General features: G+C 40.9%; 1 protein-coding gene across 1 annotated transcript in view; it reads left to right on the top strand.

The window, feature by feature from the left end:
- The window catches only part of LOC132567335 (cytosolic carboxypeptidase 6-like), a 570982-nt gene that overhangs the window by 52286 nt on the left and 497563 nt on the right, over positions 1-21133 (top strand). Inside the window, exon 3 of the mRNA XM_060233016.1 lies at positions 15723-15837. Coding sequence (XP_060088999.1) covers positions 15723-15837 — 115 coding nt within the window. The remainder of the gene's footprint in view (positions 1-15722; positions 15838-21133) is intronic.

The following is a 21133-nucleotide window of genomic DNA, read 5'->3' as shown; positions in this document are numbered from 1 at the left end:
CTGAAGTAAAGAGAGAGAAGGTAGATGAATATCTACAAAAATTAAAAATTGAGCCCCTAACTGAAAATATGAGAAAAGTCTTAAATGACCCAATTGAAAAAATAGAAATTGAAGCAGCAATCAACGCGATGAAAAATCAGAAAGCTCCCGGGCCAGATGGATATACAGCTAAATATTTTAAAACTTTTAAGGATGAATTAATACCAAAATTGCAGAAGTTGATGAATGTAATAAGAACAAAAGGGAATGTACCAAATACATGGAAAGAAGCCGTTATTTCCTTGATACCTAAAAAAGATAGAGATGCCACAAATGTGAAAAACTACAGACCAATTTCGCTTTTGAATAACGACTACAAAATATTTACAAGAATTCTGGCAGAACAACTTAAACAATATTTGATAAATTTTATAAAGGAAGATCAAGCTGGTTTCCTTCCCGAAAGACAAATAAGAGACAATATTAGAACTGTTGTAAATATTGTAGAATATTATGAAAGACATCCAGAAAAAGAAGTAGCATTATTCTTTGCGGATGCAGAGAAAGCATTTGACAATTTAAACTGGGACTTTATGTTTGCAGTAATGGATAAGATGGAGCTTGGAGAAAGCTTTATAAGAATGATAAAAGCAATATATTCTGAACAAAGGGCAAGGCTGTGTGTTAATGCAGATCTTACAGACGAAATGAAAATCAGCAAAGGTACTAGACAAGGCTGCCCGCTTTCACCATTGTTATTCATAATGACTCTTGAAATTTTATTGATGCAGATTCAAGAAGAAAAAGATCTAGAAGGATTACAAATAAAAGGATATACCTACAAGTACAGAGCATTTGCTGATGACATAATGTTTATAAATGAAAACCCCATACAAGTTACACCTTTGTTATTACTGAAAATACAAGAGTTTGGAGAGTTGGCGGGACTTTATATAAATAAAGAAAAATCTAAAATTTTGTGCAAGAATATGCAGATAAATAGACAACAAGAATTACAAAGACTAACGGGCTGTGAAGTTACCTCTAAGGTAAAGTACCTGGGTGTAGAGATAACAATGAAAAATATTGATTTGTTTAAGAATAATTATGAGAAGTTATGGCGTAGAATAGAGGAAGATGTGCTAAAATGGAACAAGCTCAATTTGTCATTGCTGGGCAGAATAGCTGCAATAAAAATGAATATTCTACCAAGGATAATGTATCTGTTTCAAACTATTCCTATTGTCAAAGATGCTAAACAGTTCGATAAATGGCGAAGGAAAAGAAATAGAATTTCAAATAGAATTCCCTACAAAAATTGATAGCAGAGGAGATGGTTGTTCTTGCTACAAAGTTGATTATAGCATGGATTGTTTTTGGCTTTGGAACTCTAAATGATTTTTTAAAATCTGGATCACCTTTGAGAGCATTTGGAAAGCAAGCTGCTATGCTGAGCCAGTCAAGCCTGAATTTTAAAATGATACTTTTTTTTCTCTTGCCATTACTGAGAGTGTTGTGACTTAAATGAGCTTTGAATTCAGATTGTTTCAATCTGAAAATGCTGCTGCTTTGTTCAGAGTTTGCCTTGGATGTGCTATAGAGAGATTTTTGGAGCTTTTAAATCCTTTTTCTGTGGATTACATCGAAGACATTGGAAGAGCCTTGCTGCAGCCACGCATGCACATTCAGCTGCCTTTTTCTCTCCAGTGAGGAAGGAAGAATCTTTAACCCTGTCCTGCCTGATTGCTGTGAAAGATGTCGAGCCCAGAGAGAGGAGCCCACTGGACCTTCTGTTTCCACATCTGCAGGAGCAGCCACTGCAAATCTTGGTTTTGGTACTGTGAGTAGCCTGCCTGTGATAGGATTTAGTACCCTGAAGTTAACTAAGAATAATTTCTCATTTTGGCTCTTGCTCCTAATGCAAAGACTTGAGATTTATGGAGTGCAAAGAATTTTATCTGGAAACCTTCTTGAGAATGAGTGACCACAGAAGATGTGTTTATGCTTGGCATGTAAAGTTAGCACACAGAAGCATGCAGAGTGTTGAGAAGTTGCTAAAGGATTGTGGACTTGATGTTGTGTATTGTAATACATCCAAGGAAAGATGTGATGTTTGTCTGAGAGCAAAGGGAACTGCACCTTGCTTCAGTGGAAAAAGCAGTGTGCATAATGAAAGGTTTTTGGAGACAATATTCACTGATGTTATTGGGCCTATAAAAGCTTCGATTGGGAGAAATAATTTTTGTCAGTTTTCACAGAAGCAAAGACAAAATATAGCACTGTCTATATGCTCAAATCAAAAGATGATAAATTTAAATAATATGTTACCATGGTTAAAAACAGATTTGGGCATGCACCTCAAAGTTCGCTGACAGATGGAGGTGGTGAATATTGCAATACGGAGTTTAAAAAATTTCTGAAAGTAGAAGGAATTGAACACGAAGTGACTGTCCCATACACTCCACAGCAGAATGGGAGTGCAGAGAGACTTAATCATGTGCTACAGGAAGTGACCAGAGCAATGCTCATGCATTCTGGATTACCTAAAGGCCTATGAGCTGAAGCTGTAAATACAGCAGTGTATATTCACAATAGAATGCCTTCAAAAGTAACAGGAATTACTCTGTTCCAAGCTTGGTTTGGCAAGAAGCCAGGATTTAAGCATATTAAGACTTTTGGAGCAAAAGCCTATGCATATGTTTCTAAAGAAAATAGAGGGAAGGTTGATGCAAGGACTGATGTTGGGTTCATAGTAGGATATCCCTCAGTGGGAAAAGGGTACAGAGTCTATGATCGAAAGCTGAATAAGACTGAATTTTGTAATGTGTTTGTGGATGACAGCAATTTGCCTACAGCACCCTGTGTATCTGAATTTGATCCTGAGGTTACTGATGATGCTTCTGAAGATTGGTATAGTTGGTTATCTGTAGTGACCACTGGTGAACCGGCAGGTCTACCTTCTGAAGACTTTACTGAACCAGAAGGGGAAATGGGGACTGCACCGCAGGGAGTGACAGAACTTCCAATCATTTTAAGATGATCAGAAAGGAGCACAAAAGGGCAACCACCACAGAAATATGGATACTTTAATACTGTGAGATCTATAGAGACTGTGAAACCTAAAGAGGAACCCAAGAGCTGAAAACAAGTGTGTGATTTACTTAATGAAGAAGAGGAGAAATGGATTCGAGCAATGGAACAAGAGATACTATCCATTTATGAAAAAGATATATAAGAACATAAGAGAAGCCATGTTGGATCAGGCCAACGGCCCATCAAGTCCAAAACTCTATGTCACACAGTGGCAAAAAATTTTATATACACACATACACTGTGGCTAATAGCCACTGATGGACCTGTGCTCCATATTTTTATCTAAACCCTTCTTGAAGGTGGCTATACTTGTGGCCGCCACCACCTCCTGTGGCAGTGAATTCCACATGTTAATCACCCTTTGGGTGAAGAAGTACTTCCTTTTATCCGTTTTAACCTGTCTGCTCAGCAATTTCATCGAATGCCCACGAGTTCTTGTATTGTGAGAAAGGGAGAAAAGTACTTCTTTCTCTACTTTCTCCATCCCATGCATTATCTTGTAAACCTCTATCATGTCACCCCGCAGTCGACGTTTCTCCAAGCTAAAGAGTCCCAAGCGTTTCAACCTTTCTTCATAGGGAAAGTGCTCCAGCCCTTTAATCATTCTAGTTGCCCTTCTCTGGACTTTCTCCAATGCTATAATATCCTTTTTGAGGTGCGGCGACCAGAACTGCACACAGTACTCCAAATAAGACCGCACCATCAATTTATACAGGGGCATCATGATACTGGCTGATTTGTTTTCAATTCCCTTCCTAATAATTCCCAGCATGGCGTTGGCCTTTTTTATTGCAAACGCACACTGTCTTGACATTTTCAGTGAGTTATCTACCACGACCCCAAGATCTCTCTCTTGGTCAATCTCTGCCAGTTCACACCCCATCAACTTGTATTTGTAGCTGGGATTCTTGGCCCCAATGTGCATTACTTTACACTTGGCCACATTGAACCGCATCTGCCACGTTGACGCCCACTCACCCAGCCTCAACAGATCCCTTTGGAGTTCCTCACAATCCTCTCTGGTTCTCACCACCCTGAACAATTTAGTGTCATCCGCAAACCTGGCCACTTCACTGCTCACTCCCAACTCTAAATCATTTATGAACAAGTTAAAGAGCATGGGACCCAGTACCGAGCCCTGCGGCACCCCACTGCTTACCGTCCTCCACTGCGAAGACTGCCCATTTATACTCACTCTCTGCTTCCTATTACTCAGCCAGTTTTTGATCCACAAGAGGACCTGTCCTTTTACTCCATGACTCTCAAGCTTTCTAAGGAGCCTTTGATGAGGAACTTTATCAAAAGCTTTCTGGAAGTCAAGGTAAACAACATCTATTGGGTCTCCTTTGTCCACATGTTTGTTCACCCCCTCAAAGAAATGTAACAGGTTAGTGAGGCAAGATCTTCCCTTGCAGAACCCATGCTGAATCTTCCTCAATAACCCGTGTTCATCAATGTGCCTGCTCATTCTGTCCTTGATAATGGTTTCTACCAACTTTCCCGGTATTGAAGTCAGACTGACTGGCCTGTAATTTCCTGGGTCTCCTCTGGAACCTTTTTTAAAGATGGGGGTGACATTTGCTACCTTCCAGTCCTCAGGAACGGAGGCAGATTTCAATGAAAGATTACAGATTTTTGTTAGAAGATCCACAAGTTCAACTTTGAGTTCTTTCAGAACTCTCGGATGTATGCCATCCGGACCCGGTGACTTATTAATTTTTTAATTTGTCTATCAGTTGTAGGACCTCCTCTTTTGTCACCTCAATTTGACTCAGGTCTTTCAATACCCCTTCCAAAATTAGTGGTTCTGGGGCGGGCAAAAAGTTCTCATCTTCCACAGTGAAGACGGAGGCAAAAAATTCATTTAGCTTCTCAGCCATTTCCCTATCCTCCTTCAGTAATCCTTTTACCCCATGGTCATCCAAGGGCCCCACTGCCTCCCTGGCTGGTTCCCTACTTCTAATATATTTGAAGAAAGTTTTATTGTTGGTCTTTATGTTTTTTGCAATATGCTCCTCATAGTCCCTTTTTGCCTACCTGATCACAGTCTTGCATTTGATTTGCCACAGCCTGTGCTCCCTTTTACTAATCTCACTTGGACTGGTTTTCCACCGCTTAAAGGAGTCCTTCTTACCTTTTACAGCTTCCATTACTTTGTTTGTTAACCACGCAGGCCTTTTCTTATGCCTCTTTGTGCCTTTCCTAACTTGTGGTATGTATTTTATCTGAGCATCTAGGATTATAGTTTTAAATAGCATCCAAGCTTCCCCAAGGGTTTTGACCGTATGTACCTTTCCTTTCAGTTTCCTCCTCACATGCCTCCTCATCTCAGTGTATTTACCCCTTTTAAAGTTAAACATGGTTGTGGTGGTCTTTTTGGACAACTCCCTATTTATTCATGGACTCTTACAAAGTTACCTGCAGGAAGAAAGCCTGTTGGATGTAAATGGGTCTACAAAATAAAGTACAAAGATGATGGAACTATAGACTTGTACAAAGCAAGGCTAGTAGCCAAAGGATATGCACAAGAATTTGGAACTGATTATTCAGGGACTTTTGCACCAGTTATCAATAGTGCTACACTTAAAACACTACTGAGTGTGGCAGCATCTAGAAATATGCTCATAGAGCACCTAGACATTAAGATAGTGTTTCTTAATGGTGAACCATCAGAGGAAATTTAATGGAAATACCTGAAGGTTTTCAAGTCCCTGGCAAAGAAAAGTATGTTTTCAAACTCAACAAAGGACTGTATGGTTTGAAACAGGCCGCGAAAAGCTGGTATGACAAAATAACTGGACTACTACAGTAACAAGGATTTGAGCAAGGGAAAGCGGAACCCTGTATGTACACTAGACTCAAAGATGGAGAATATCAATACATTCTGGTTTATGCTGATGATTTGGTTGTGAGCTGCAAGAACAAAGAGGACATCAAAGGTATTGTTGAAAAGCTGAACAAAGAGGTCAAAGTCAAAAGACTTGGATATATTAAACACTATCTAGGAATAGAGACTTCCAGCAAGATGGCGCGGTGAAACTGAGTACTCATTCAAGTGCTCTTGGACGACACCCTGATTTGCGAGCATTAGAGGGGGCCCTCTCAAGAGGACACCTCTTAAAGGAGCATCTAGGGACACTCCGTAGCCAAGGGAGCTGGTGGGGATTCGAAGGGAGCAACGGAAGCTTCCCCTGACGATCTCTACCTTTGCCCCGGCCGAGGCTTGCAAATGCTCTCAGCATTAACTGGGTCGCTGGATAAGTAACGGGAAGGATATCAGCGACTTGCATCACTCAATTCTAGCCCTTTCTAGATGCTGGATTAAGAACTGGAAATATCTGAAGCAACTGAAGCAACTAACCAAAGAGAAAGAATTGGACATACCTTTCAAAAGGGGAAAAAGTGGCATGGCGGTGTGATGGCGGCAGAGGCAGTAGCGGTGATTGCAACCGAGACGAAGAAAGCGTGAGTTGGCAGAGAAACTGTTTTTGAAGAGCAAGGAATGAGTTTTTGGAAATTACTTGAGTGAAGAGAGAGGAGGGGAGTAAAAAGTGGTTTGGATTGGAAAATTTAGAACTGGCATATGAGAGAAAGACGGTTCAATGAGAAGAAGAGGAAGAGGAGGAGAACTGGGTTGTTTCAAATGGTAAAAGAAGGTAACGTCAAGTTGAAAAGGGAAAGAGAAAGTTGGTGGCTGGAGAAGAGGCGGAGGGTGTGACTCCTAAAAAGTTGGCAAAGATGAACAATAAGATGCCAGATAGATGTTGGAAATGTAAAAAACATGAAGGTTCTTTCTACCATACATGATGGACTTGTGAAAGAGCGAAAATGTATTGGCAGATGCTTCAACAAGAGATTTCTAAGATCTTGGGATACGAATTTAACAAAGTTGCAGAGACTTTTCTGTTGGGATTACAAATGGAAAATATTCCAAAAGAAGATAGAACTTTTATCTGGTACTTGCTCTTAGCTGCTAGGACATTGTATGAGCAGTTGTGGAAACAAGAAAAAATACCAGAGAAATGGGATTGGTTTGTAAAAGTTATGACATGGAGTGAAATGGACAAGTTAACAAGAACCTTAAGAGACATTGGACAATTTTTGATAATGATTAAGTACAAGAGGGAGGAGGATATTAAATTTGGTTCTTATTAATTAAGGGTACCTTTAATATTACTATTTTAAGTATATAACACCGGCGGGGGTCAAGTAACGGGGGGAGGGGTGGGTAGAAAGTAATATATGGGATAGATAAAAAAGTAGTTATTAATGATGTAAGAAATTGAAATTTATTACCATATGTTACTAATAAAATTAGTTTGTTACTAATAAAATTGTTTGAAACAAAAAGAGAAGAGGCGGAGGGTGGTCTGCTGGAAAGAGAGAGAATTGTCTGGAGAAATTAATAAGTGTGTAAAAGTGAGTGGAAAAATGGACGACCAGGTTTAAAGGAGGAGGCAGTTTTTAGCAGCGGGTTGTCATTGCGGCTGCCTCCCTCTTGAAGAGCGGATGGACCTTTGGATATAAAAGCAGACGGACCTTTGGATTTAATTCTTTTTTTTCTTTTTCTTGTTTGTTTTGTGTCATTATTTGCATACTGACTTTGATGGAATATTAATGAACTTTGATGAAGAAATTTTTTTTTACTTGTTTTGTGTTACTACAAAATGGTGCGGGACCTTGTTGTTTGCTAGTAATCTCATGAAGCCTATTGGGAAGAAGAAGGAGGAAGAGAACCTAGGAACGACGTGACATATTGCTTAGGACTTGAACTGTAAAGCCTTAAAGGGGAAATGCATTTTTGAATATTTCTCAAGAGACCACTAATGAATTTGAATTGATTGATATATTTTATTTAGTTGATATTAAAGTTATGAATTAATTAATTATTGGGTTTGAAGGAAGTAGTTTATTTATAGTAATTATTGTTGATACAATTGATTGATTTAATGAATTTTTGCGGGTAGAAACAAATGTATATGAGAATTACTGTTTAATGTTTAATGAGATAAAGAGGTACTGATATTGGTTCTGAAGGGAAAAAAGGGAAAGGGAAAGGGGGGGAGAGGAATAATTAAGGCAATAAGTGAACAAACCTTTATATATATATATATATAAATGGATTCTAAGGCAAAGAAGCTGGCTCAGGGTACCTCCCCAGGAATGGGTAAATCAGTTTTGTCAACTCTGAACCAGGATGCTATAGAGAAGTTACAAAGTATAATGGTAGCAGGGTTTAAACAAAATCAAGAATCTCTGGAGGATATTAAGACAAAGCTTAAGGGGGAAATAAGAAAGACAAATGAAAAAGTAGAGGAATTCCAGAAACAGCTTTTGGCTAATACACAGCAAATGCATAAGTTATCAGCTAAAGTAGAGGCTCTAGAAGACCAAGGGAATGTAATGGCTTCCTATATGTGAGAAGTTAAAACTAAGTCTTTGGATCTGGAGGATAGGATGGCTAAAATAGAGATGGATAACGCGGCATACAGCCTAAGATTTCAGAATATTCCAGAAGAAAAAGGAGAAGATACATATAAAAAAAATACTGAGGTTCTGACGATAAGAAAAGAGGAGATAGTCAAAGATGTGGAGCAAGAAATTGACTGCGTCAAAAGAGTGACTACTACATATACAAAAAAGTTTAATGCACCAAGAGAAACACATGTTAAGTTTATGAGATCTTCAACGTATGAGAAGATTTTGAAAGCTACAAGAGAGGTGGACAATGTGGAAAGATAACAAAATAAAGGTATTAAAGGATATACCTTGAAGTATAAGACAAAGAAGAACTGGATATAAAAAACTGATGGCTTGGCTAATGGAGCAATCTGTTTTATTTAGATGGTTAGTTCCAGAGGGTATATTTTTTATATTTCAAAACAAAAGATTGAACTTAACATCGCTAGAGAAGGTGTAAGACTTTTGAAACAGATATGTGGATATAGACAGTCAAGAATCTGAATTGGAAGAAGGACAAGAAGAAGAAGTAGATCTAAACAGAACTGGAGATGAGTCTAGGAGGAGGAAGAGGGGGAGAATGAGGACAAGATTGCAGACACAAAAAGAACAAAAAACGATACTATATAGTAATACTTTGATGGAAAAATGAGTAAAATGGGGCTACAAATTACATCGATAAACATCAACAGTTTAAATGAACCGAAAAAAGAAAGAAGACCTTTCTCCAACTCAAGAAATCAAGGTCCAATATAATTTGCCTGCAAGAGATGCATATTAAGAAAAAAGACATAAAATATATACAAAATAAAAAATCTAGATCAACTTTATCAGTCATCAGATCGGAAGAGGAAAAGAGGGGTCGCTATTTATATTAAAGAACAGATAAAATCAAAATTGCTTTACAGTAAAGATACTGGTAGAATCTTACTGGTAGAAATAGAATTTAATGGGAAAAGAATGATAGTGGGTAATATATATGCCCCAAATAATAATCAGGAAAAATTTTATGCTACCCTGCACAAGAAGCTTGTTGAATTTGATGTTCCAAATTATTGTATTTTTGGTTATTACAATGCCAGTTTTGATGTGGGAAAGGATAAGAAAACTGAAAAAAAGAATTCTAAAAAACTGCGCAGTTAGCTACCTAAGGCTTTTTTAAAGATGGCTGATGAGTTAAATTTAATTGATGCTTGGAGGATTAAGAACCCCCAAACTATGGACTTTACTTATTACTCACATGTCTAGACTCTTGGTCTAGAATAGACATGTGTTGCGTTTCCACCTCTCTAGCACCGTTAATAGAGCAAGCTAATATTTTACCAAAGACATAGCGGATCATAATCCAGTGCAAATTATTCTGCAGAGTTTAATAAATAGTCCTCGATGGACACTGAATCTTCAAATTTTAAGAGAAGAAAAGTTTGTGGGAGAGGCCAAGGAAAATATAAAAATGTTTTTTTGAACGAAATCTGGAAAAAGACACACCTATACAAATAATATGGGATGCCTTTAAGGCCTTTTTAGAGGACTTGCAATTAGCTATTCATCAAGAAGGAAGAAAGAAGAATGCAAAAATACAATAAGTTAATAGAAAATTTTATCAAACATGAGAAACTGCAAAAGGAAAAAAAATACAAAGGAAATTAGAATGAAGATTCAAACCATGCAGCATCAGATAAATTTATTACTTACGGAGGAATTGGAGAAAAAGCTAAAATGGGCTAAGCAAAATTTTTTTGAGAACACAAACAACACTAGCCGGTGGTTAGCTTTTAAACTAAGAAAAGAGAGAGAGAAAAAAAAAATTATTAAATCCTTGAAAGATGAAAATCAAGAAGTTATGCAAAAGACCCAAATAGAAGAAATTATTAAAAATTTTTATCAAAAACTTTATAAAAAACAGGAGGTATCAGAACAACAACAAGAATAGTACATCGGGCAAGTTAAGATGAAACAAATATCAAGAGACCAGCAGAAAATTTTGGAGAACCCAATAACAATGCAAGAAATAGTAGATGCAATTAAGATCCAGAAAAATAATAAAACTCCAGGACTTGATGGATTACCAATTGATTTTTTAAAATGTTTTGAAGAGGTTTTGCTGATCCCATATAAGAGAGTCCTAGAAGGAATAAAATAAACTTCTAGAATACCAGAGTCATGGAATGAGACGTTAATTTCATTAATTCACAAAGAAGGAACTAATCTCACAGATGTCAGAAATTATAGACCAATTTCCTTATTAAATTCAAATTACAAAAATTTTGCCGCCATTCTAACGAATAGATTTTTAAAAATTATACCTGATGTAATACATGAAGATCAAACGGGGTTCATACCAGGAAGATTAATGAGGCAAAATATAAGATTCATCTTGAACATTTTGGAATATTATAGGGAACATCCAGAGAAGCAATTTGTGGCCATTATGTTAGACGCTGAGAAAGTGTTTGATAATGTTAATGGGAATTTTATTCTAAAAACTCTAGTGACTACTGGATGTGGGGAAAGTTTTGTGAACTTAGTTAAAGCTATATACTCAAGCCAAAAAGCTAGAATAAACGTTAATGGGCATCTATCAGATTTGATAACTATCGAGCAAGGCACTAGACAAGGATGTCCACTTCCCCCTATACTTTTTGTTTTAACACTAGAGTTTTTGGTAAAGGCGATAAGAGATGATCACAAGATTAGAGGTGCAAAGGTGAAGGATGAAGTCTTTAAAATCCAAGCTTTTGCAGATGATGTGTTGTTTATTTTGGAAGACCCCTTTCAATTGATTGAAAATCTTAAAAGAAGATTAAAACAATATGGAGATGTAGCGGGGCTTAAGGTGAACTATCTAAAAACTAAATTCTTGGCAAAAAAATATGACAAGAGAACAAATTTCTGAGCTAGAAGTGAAATCTGGGTTTAGTAAAATACTTAGGTATTTATCTAACAGCGGATTTGAAAACTCTCCAGAGGGATAATAACGAAAGAACCTTAAAGTAAATAAAAATAGATCTTGAGAGATGGTGTGACATGCAAATTTCCTTACTAGGGAGAATTGCCTCGATCAAAATGAATATTTTGCCTAAAATTTTATTCCTCTTTCAGATTATCCCAATTATACTGCCAAAGACTTTTTCCCAGCAAGTAAATAAGATGGTAGCAAAATTCATATGGCAGAACAAAAGGCCTAAAATAAAGTTGAAGGTTTTTCAAGATAGTAAATTAAGAGGAGGTTTTGCGCTACCAGATTGGCAGATCTATTATAAAGCTTGTGTCTTGACCTGGGCAAGGGACTGGTTACTATTAAAGAATAAAAGACTTTTGATACTGGAAGGTGCCGACTTAATAAGGGGTTGGCATTCTTATACCAAGCTCCTTTGAAAAATAGTATCTTTTTTTAGACATGAGATAAGAAGTCGATATATAAAATATGGATGGAAATAAAAACTCAAATATATAAATACACCCCTATTTGGCTTTCCCTGGTAGAAGCTTCTATTCACCCAAACTTATTCTGCTGGAAAGATAATTGTACCTACAAATGTTTATTGGATAATAAGGGTGACCTGAATTTGGATGAAAATCCTAAATTAGATTGGTGGATCAAATTACAAATTAAATCAAGATTTAAATCTGATAAAGAAGTAGGTTTAAAAAAAACTGAATAAATTTGACTATAATTTTTGAGACAGATCGGAAACTTATATCTAGAATTTACATTTGGTTGTTAGAGTCTAAGATGCAAGATGAGATTGTTAAGGAAAGCTGGATAAGGTGGATACAAGATATTGGGTATAATTTTGATTTGGCTGCATGGGAAAAAATTTGGAGGGAAAATTTAAAATTAACAAAGTCTTTATTTATTTAAAGAAAATTTGTATAAAATGATGTACCGTTGGTACTTCACACCAGAGAGATTATCTAAAGTTTATCCTAATGTCACCAACAAGTGTTGGAAATGCAAAAAGGTTAAAGGATCTCTATACCATATGTGGTGGCAATGCGAGCTTGCCAAGAAATATTGGGCTCTAATATATTTATGGAGTCAGAAAATTTTAAAAATAAAGATCCATCATACTCCGGAATTGTATTTATTAAATGTACGTAAAATGCCAATTTCTAAAACAGAAAAAATAGAATTCTGACTGTAGCCAGAATTCTATTTGCTAAGTATTGGAAAACTCAACAGATACCTGATAGAGAAAATTTTTTGCAAAAGTTCCTCAAAGCAGCAGAAAATTGAGAGAAGGGAACTTAGACGAATGTAGAAAAACTTGGAAACCAATGTATGAATGGGCAATTCACTTGGGAATTGATATGATGGAATAGGATATATGTATCAGTATTGATTCTTACGTTCCTTTAGATGTTAGTTATGTCCATGTTGTTGCTTTGTTGTTGGTTGTTTTTTATGTGTGTCAAAAAAAATATTTTTTTAAAAAATCACTATCTAGGAATACAGATTGAGAGACTCAAGGATGGAACCTTTCAACTGTGCCAAAGACGAAAGATTATGGACTTTATAGAATCTCTTGGTATGAGAGACTATAAAGAATCTAAAATACCTCTTGAATCTGCATACTTGAGAGCTCAGGGTGGTCAACCACTCAAAGACATTGGAGAGTACAGAGAAGCTATAGGAAAACTCCTGTACTTGATATTACAGCCGCTGTCGGAATACTGAGCAGAAAAGTAAGTTTGCCTAATCATCATGATTGGAATGAGGTAAAGAAACTTGACAGATACTTAAAAGAGACTATGGACTTAAGACTGATCATTGAACCTTCTGAAAATCCCAAACTAGTTGGTACATGGATGCCATCTATGCAGAAGAATTGTGCAATTACAGATCAACCAGTGGATACTTGTTCTTCTATGGAAATGGACTTGTAGAATGGACTAGCAGAAAACAGACTATAGTGGCACAAACTACAGCAGAAGCTGAGTGTGCGTCAGCAGCCAGTGCCTGCAGTGAACTTGAATGGATTTTTCATCTGCTGAAAGACTTCAAGATAAAAGAACCTGTACCTATTGTAATGTTTGAAGATAATCAAGCTTGTATTGCTATATGTAAAGGAGAAAGTAGAACAGCCAGAAGTAGATCTATTAGTATTAATGTGAGCTAGTGAAAAATCTACACCAGAAGGAGCTGATTAAGATAGAATATTGTTATACAGAAGCTATGGTAGCTGATATACTTACAAAGTCATTACATTGTGCTAGATTTGAATGTTTACATGAAATGATGAATCTAGTTGATGTGAATGTTACAGTGAATAATGAATAATAACTATTGAATGTATAATGACTTTGACATTAGACATTGAGAAGGGGTGTTGGATTAAGAATCTGTTCTGTATGTCCTTTGCAATGTTCTAAAGTTCCAGTCATTATAGGGTTAACACTGTGCCTGATTCCCTATTGTCTGCATGACCTAGGAAGAAGATACTGACTGCTGTCAATCAAGGTCTAAAAGTGGGAAAACCTGTTTTGTTTGTTTGGTCAGTTAGTCAGGTGACTTCCTTTGTTCAGGCAGAGAGGTCAAGAAGAAGGAGGACGTATTCTCCATTAAGCATGTGTTCTTCTATTGTGAGGATGTAGTTCTTTAGTGTTTGTTATTTTCACCACCCAGTACCCTTTTCCTGAACTAATAAATATACCTTTGCTTTCATGCTAAATGCCTCTCAATGACTGTTTGATCCATCAAACGGTTTGGGATAAAGAAATAGAATTTCAAACAGAATTCCCTACAGAAAACAGCCACCATGCAGTGCATACTCTATGGTATACTGTAACACAACCAAGCCACGCAAACCCCCCCGATCATGCCACAAACTCACACTGATGCTAAATGCCACTGGCCGAATATGACATGAAAAGGCTTCAAAAATTTTCTGCGTAAGATTGTGCGCATCATGCATGCTCCGTCTGAGCGTTTGGAGATGCCAGTGGTCCATCCTGAGCTCATGAGAGTGTTATAAAAGTAGTTTTGGTCCTGTTAAGCATATAATTTTGGAGCATGCATGCGCCTGAGGAAGCCATTCCGGGAAATGGGGTCTTACCGGTGTCCTATTGCGCAAGACCTGCACACAAGGGACTTTTCAACTTATTCTTTCGGATAAAAGACACCAGCTTTATGAAGCTATTATGAAATGTGCAATAATTTGTATGGTCGTTTTCGCACTCACCTTCCGCTGGCGCGACCCCCCTCTTCACCGCGCAGGATCTGCGCGGATTTCACACTAAACGCTGCGGAGCAGCCAGAAAAGCCGGAAGCTCCCATCGCAAAAGCCGCGCAAACGCCAAACTGCTTTTTGGCGGTTTCAGTTTGAGCGGCTTTTGCGCCGGGAGCTTCCGGCTTTTCTGGCTGCTCCGCAGCGTTTAGTGCGAAATCCGCGCAGATCCTGCGCGGTGAAGAGGGGGGTCGCGCCGGCGGAAGGTGAGTGCGAAAACGATCTATGTGTCCTTAAGAATCTGTATGTTGTGAAGCAAGTGCTTTCCATGCACCATTCAAATACTTCCATTGAGGCAGCACGATTAAAATATTAAATCATTTATAAAATTGATATAAGAGTGGTATATAAGTATTTGCAGCACTACAGGCTGTGTGCCCTGTTTGGGTTTGTTTTTTCTCCACTGGCTGAATATGACATGAAAAGGCTTCAAAAATTCACTGCAAACAAAAAGAATGCTGAGCTTCAGCGTTTGTGTGACTTTCGCCATGCTCCCCCACACCTCCCATAATTATTCTTCCTTATCTCCATTCTGGGTCTCTTTTCAGGGCTTTGAGCCACCACAGACTCAGGGACACACACATACACATGTAGGGGTGGGTAAGCCACCATCTGTTTCAGCTATGGGGTGAGTGGGAAGACAGAAAGGGTGTGTGTATGAATGTCATGGGTGAGGGGGAGTGGGAAGACAGCAAGGGTGCAGGTGACTGAATTTTATGGATGGGGGTAGTTGAGAGGAAGAGGTGGTGGGAAGTTGGGGGGTGGGAAGACACCAAGGGTGGGGAGAGAAGTGAATGCCTTGACTTGGGTGGATGCAAGGGGGAGGCACTCGCCCAGATCCCATTGTATTTTCCTTTCTAGAGCCCATTGTATTTTCCGTCACAATGGGCCTTATTCCTAGTTTTGTAAAAATTCTGTTATATAATGATTGAAAATTAATATTTTCTTTGCTTCTCCTAGGTATAATTGATTTTCTTGTCAGCCCACATCCAATTGCCAAACTACTTCGAGATCATCTGGTCTTCAAGATAGCACCTATGCTTAATCCAGATGGAGTTTATCTTGGCAATTACAGGTATGGCATATAATATGGGGTTGTGAATATATGCTTGTTTGGCACTATTTAGATCCTGCACATGACTTATTTTCTCTTATAACTAGTTGAGCCTTTCATATGGCATGTTCTAAGAAACAAGCCTGATACACATAAATAGATAGTCTTTTTCAGATGTTGTATGTGTGCACAATGAACATTCATGTGTCTGGGGACATTGTAATGGTGAGCTCTGCCCCCATCAACGTGTGTTCATTAGAACACAGGAACCTATGCTCGCACAATTAGAAGACTTGAAAAGCAGAATTCTTAATTGTAAGATTGGAAGCATTTTGTATTTCCTGGAACAGACTTTAGAATGTAGATGGAAAATCATATGATGAACTCTCCTGGAATGTTGAGAGCTGGAAATTTGGTGGCAATGCTTGGTTAGAGTCCTTTATGCCAGCTTTTGCTGTCCAGGAATATTTGAGGCAAAGGACTTTTCATACCTTCATTCTGAAACAGGACAGATTTGGAAGAATGTGAAGCACAGGTTCCTATGTAGATGATTTATTAAATGTGAGAGGGGTCAGTTTACTCCCCAAAGAATCATTCCACTGGTCTAATAGGATTGGAAGGAGAGCAGAATACTTTTCAGTTATGGACCAAAACCTTTCTTTTTGTCATATTTCGTGTGAGTGTGTAGGATTATTATTACTACAAATGGGACTCCTCAAGGATTTGCAGGAGGCATCTAACTACCCTCCCCCCTATTTCCTCTTTTCCTTTCCCCATAGTTTCTCCCCTTTTCCTGCTTCCTTCTCTCTGTCACGGGCTGGGGCCAGGCCAGGCGAAGTCCAGGGCAGTCCAAGGTCTGTAGCTGGGTAGCAAGGAGGGTCCAAAGCGCCAAAACCGAATCACAGTCCAGGTATCGTAGGTCAGAGGTTCAGAAGCCGAAGTCAGGGGGTCCAGAAGTCAATGCCAGAGTCAGGGGTTCCAGAAGCCGAGGTCAGAAGCCAAAGTGAATGCTATAACGTCAGGTAAGTGACTAGTTGCTTCCACAAAGCCTTCTCTCAAAGCCCACAGCTATATAGTCCTCTGCTGTCTGTTGCCCATTTGGGCTAATTGCTGACTCAGAGGGCAGCCAGGATCCTGCTGAGACTCAAGCACCCTCACTCCTAGAAGGGCCAGAATCCTTTCAAAACTCAGGGCTCAGGGAGCATCTTGCTCGTGAGCGTGCCGCCATCCTCCAATCCCTGAGGCCCTGACGAAGGCGGTCACGCACACGAGCCACCCAAGAGGGTGAGGCAGGGGGGCTTGGATCTTCTCCAGCAGGAGGCAGGGGCACTGGTGCAGGTGGCAGGGGCACAGTTTCTTCTGCAGGCTCGGCTTCTTCTGCAGGACCCCCAGCACCCATGACACTCTTATCCTAGAGTTGTCAACCTCTTGGTGGGGGCTGGAGATCACCCAACTACAGAGATTAGTTCCTCTTAGAGTTGCCAGCTCCAAGTTGGAAAATTCCTGAAGATTTGAATGAGGACTGTAATGTACTGAGTTCGAGATGTTTAGAAAGCAACATGCTTTATTGGTGAGTACAGCACAAAGAGAGCATGGCGGGGCCAGGTCCCCAATTATATACATCTCCCGGAACCACCCCCTTCCCTGGCCAGGTCCAGTCCTGGCCAGTTAAACTTTCCGCCACAGACCTTCCCAGTTAAATTTCCCGCCACAGAGTGCATTTCGTCCTTACGTCTGGCGACCTGTGGTTTCCCACTGGTCACCTCTGCATGCGCACACTCACACTGTGTTGTAAATTCAGGAACCAAATTGCAAGCCACAACACTCCTCCCCCCCTAGTTCAAGAAACATAGTCTTTCAAATAAGCTGGTGGCCTTCATTTTCTGCTCGACCTCCTAGGTTCGATCTGGGGAACCGGAGTGGCTGCTGTTGCTGCAGGGGTCGCTGGTTCCTCGTTGTGGGGTGAAGCCAGAAGAGCGCTGTCCAGTGCCTTCAGCTGCTCCGGGGGCTCCCTTGCACCCCCAGTGGGGAGGGGTCACTCCAGCCACTGCAGGGCTCCTCCGCCGGCAGGGCCGGCACCGGCTGGGTGGCTTCTGGTGGCGTTACTGCTATCACCCCACTACCCGCTCCCCCGGCTCTGCCGATTCTTCCTGCAAGGTGCGACGGCGCAGCTGATCTATGTGTCTCCGGAGGAGCTGGCCCCCTTCTGACGAGACCTCGTAAGAGCGGGACCCGGTGACCCACAGCACCTGGGCTGGTAACCGCTCTGGCCTGCTTGCAAAGTTCTTCGCATAGACCGGGTATCCTGGAGAGAACCCCTAGTGGCTTCTCTTGTCTCGGGGGAGCTGCTAAGGTCCAGGGCCCAGTTGGGATGCAACCTATCTAGCCTAGTGGTTAACCTCCTACCCATGAGCAGCTCTGCAGGGCTTAAGCCGGTGACTGGGTTGGGGGTGATTCGGTTCCCAAAAATGAAGGCTGCCAGTCAGTGGCTCCAATCCCCCTGCACTATGCGACTCAGGGCCTCCTAGGTGGTGTGTACCATGCACTCTGCTTGGCCATTGGTGGCTGGATGAAAGGGAGCAGATTGTATGTGCCGGATGAAGTACCTATTCAGGAACTCCTGGAAGTCTTGGGAGGTAAAAGCAGTACCATTGTCCATGACTAAGGTCTCAGGGATCCTGTGGGTGCAAAAGACTCTCCACAGGGCTCTGACCACGGCCGCAGTGGAGGTTGAAGCTACGGGAATTACCTCCAATCACTTCGTGTAGGCGTCCACCAGGATAAAGAATATTTGGCCCTGGTATGGCCCTGCGAAGTCTAGGTGTAGGTGGGACCATGGCAAACGATTGGACTCCCAGCGGTGGACGAGAGGACTGGGCAGATCTGGCCGGGACTCTTGGCAGGGTTGGCAACTTCTAATCCATCCCTCTATCTCTTCATCCATCCCTGGCCACCATACATAACTGCATGCCAGGGCCTTCATATGCACTATCCCCAGGTGCGTCTCGTACAAGGCTTCGAGCACTTGCTTCTGAATTGGGGAGGGAACCACCACCCTGCTACCCCAGAGAATGCACCCCTTGTGTATGGATAGTTCATCCCAGCGGGATGCAAATGGCCTGAAATCAGCATCCAGTTTGTCTGTGGGCCACCCCCTCCCCACCCAGTCCAAAACGCATGCGAGGATGCGGTCTCTGACCATGGCCCGAGCTACCTCAATGGCATGGAGGGGCCTCTCTGGTAGAGTCTCCAGTAGCATCACATGGTGGGCAGGGGCTGGGTCAGGGTCCATTGAGGGCAGTGGAAGGTGGCTGAGGGCGTCCACGTGTCCCATTGCTTTGCCGGGGCGGTGAACTAGCTTATATGTGTACGATTTGAGAAACTGGTTCTACCACAGGATGCGCTGTGACAGGATTTGCAGCATCTGGCGGTCCGGGGTGAGGAGGCTCAGCAGTGGCTTGTGGTCCGTGGCAATTGTGAAACACCTGCCGTACAGGTAGTCATTGAATCTGTACATGCCCGCCACGATTGCCAACGCCTCCTTGTCAATTTGGGTGGAGTTACACTCCACGGGGGTCAGGCTCCGAGAATAATAGGCCACGGGGACTTCCCTCCCATCTGGAAGTTGGTGACCCAGGACAGCGCCCACCCTGTACAGGGAAGCGTTGCAGTCTTGAATCACTGGAAGGGACTCATCAAAATGGTGGAGCACAGCATTGGAAACCAGGATGTCCTTGACCGCCTGAAAAGCGGCGGCCTGCTTTTTTCCCAGACCCATGGGGCATGTTTATCGAGGAGCCTATGTAGGGATTCTGCGAGGGCAGCTTTGGGGAGCAAGAAGGAATGATATGATAGGAATCAGTTCTAAAATGGCTGACTGACTCCATCTTAGTACTAGTGATGTTGTTTCTGCAAGTCATGCTGAGGCATGCAGCAGGTGCTACTTGTTACTGTTGTAAGATGGGATGACCTCACCTGTGATTAGGCTTTGTGCTGACTCATGAAGGCTGATGCAACCTCGGCATAGATTGCATGACTGGTGTGTGTATTAAAGGAAGGCCAGTGAGCTTGCTCTTCCTGCCTGTAAGGATTGTGGGTACTGCATTACATACTTTCCGGGTGGCAGCAAATACTGCTGGTGTGAATCTTAGCTACTGTGCTTGGATTATTCTCTGTATACCTGCTGATATTACTGTTATCTGCTGTATTTTGGACTGCTTACTGTGTATGACCCTGGCTTGGCAACGACTTTGAATATTGGATGCTGTCCTGGTAAATATATTCACTGTGCATAACTGTTTTGTCTCTTGTCTGCTAATTCCCGTGTTCCCCATTCCTTTCCTTCAGCAGCCCCTTCAGAGAACTGCATATAAATTCTCTGCCATGATAAAAGTTCAAGAGTCCCAAAAAACTTTGTAATTCCGCCTTGCACGTGGGGCTGGAACGTTCAAGAGAATCACAAAGCAAAAAACATGGAACAAAAACATTTTCAGTTTTGTCTCAAAACCTTGTTAAGCCTCGCGCTCCGGGGGGGGGGGCAGTTTCCCAGCCTGGGAGGTGGCAGTTTAAAGGCCCATTCCACAAGTCTCCACAAATCTAAACTCAGAGAAATATGAGGTTTGAACAGGAAAACCTTTGCCATCCACCTGCTCTTACTCAGACAGGACAATAAAATCCTTCAGGTACTTGGAGCTAAGTTGTTTAGAGTTTAAAGGTCAATATAGCAATTTTATTGAGCCCAGCAGCAAAGTAGAAGCCAATGTACTGTCACCCCCATCTTTCAAAAGGATTCCAGAGGAGATCTGGGAAATTACAGGCCAGTCAGTCTGACTTCAACACCAGGAAAGCTGGTGGAAGCGATTATTAAAGAGACAATTAGTAGGCACATTGATTAACAAAAGTTATTAGGGAAGACTTAGCATGGGTTCTGTAAGGGAAGATCTTGTCTCACTAACCTGTTTGAGGGGGTGAACATACATGTGGACAAAGGGGACCCAATATATGTTGTTTACTTTGAGTTCCAGAAAGCTTTTGATAAAATTCCTCATCAAAGGCTCCTTAGTAAGCTCGAGAGTCATGGAGTGAAAGGACAAGTCCTCTTGTGAATCAAAAACTGGCTAATTAATAGGAAAAAGATCGCGTATAAATGGGCAATTTTTGCAGTGGAAGGTGGTAAGCAGTGGGGTGCTGTAAGGCTCAGTACTGGCTCCCATGCTTTTTAACTTGTTCATTAATGATTTGGAGTTGGGAGTAAGCAGTGAAGTGGCTAAGTCTGCAGATGACAATAAATTGTTCAGGGTGGTGAGAACCAGAGAGG

Source organism: Heteronotia binoei, chromosome 2 (assembly GCF_032191835.1).
Source record: "Heteronotia binoei isolate CCM8104 ecotype False Entrance Well chromosome 2, APGP_CSIRO_Hbin_v1, whole genome shotgun sequence".
NCBI classification, from domain to species: Eukaryota; Metazoa; Chordata; class Lepidosauria; order Squamata; family Gekkonidae; genus Heteronotia; species Heteronotia binoei.
Note: the sequence above shows the minus strand (reverse complement) of the source record. Positions and strands in the feature narration are given on the sequence as shown.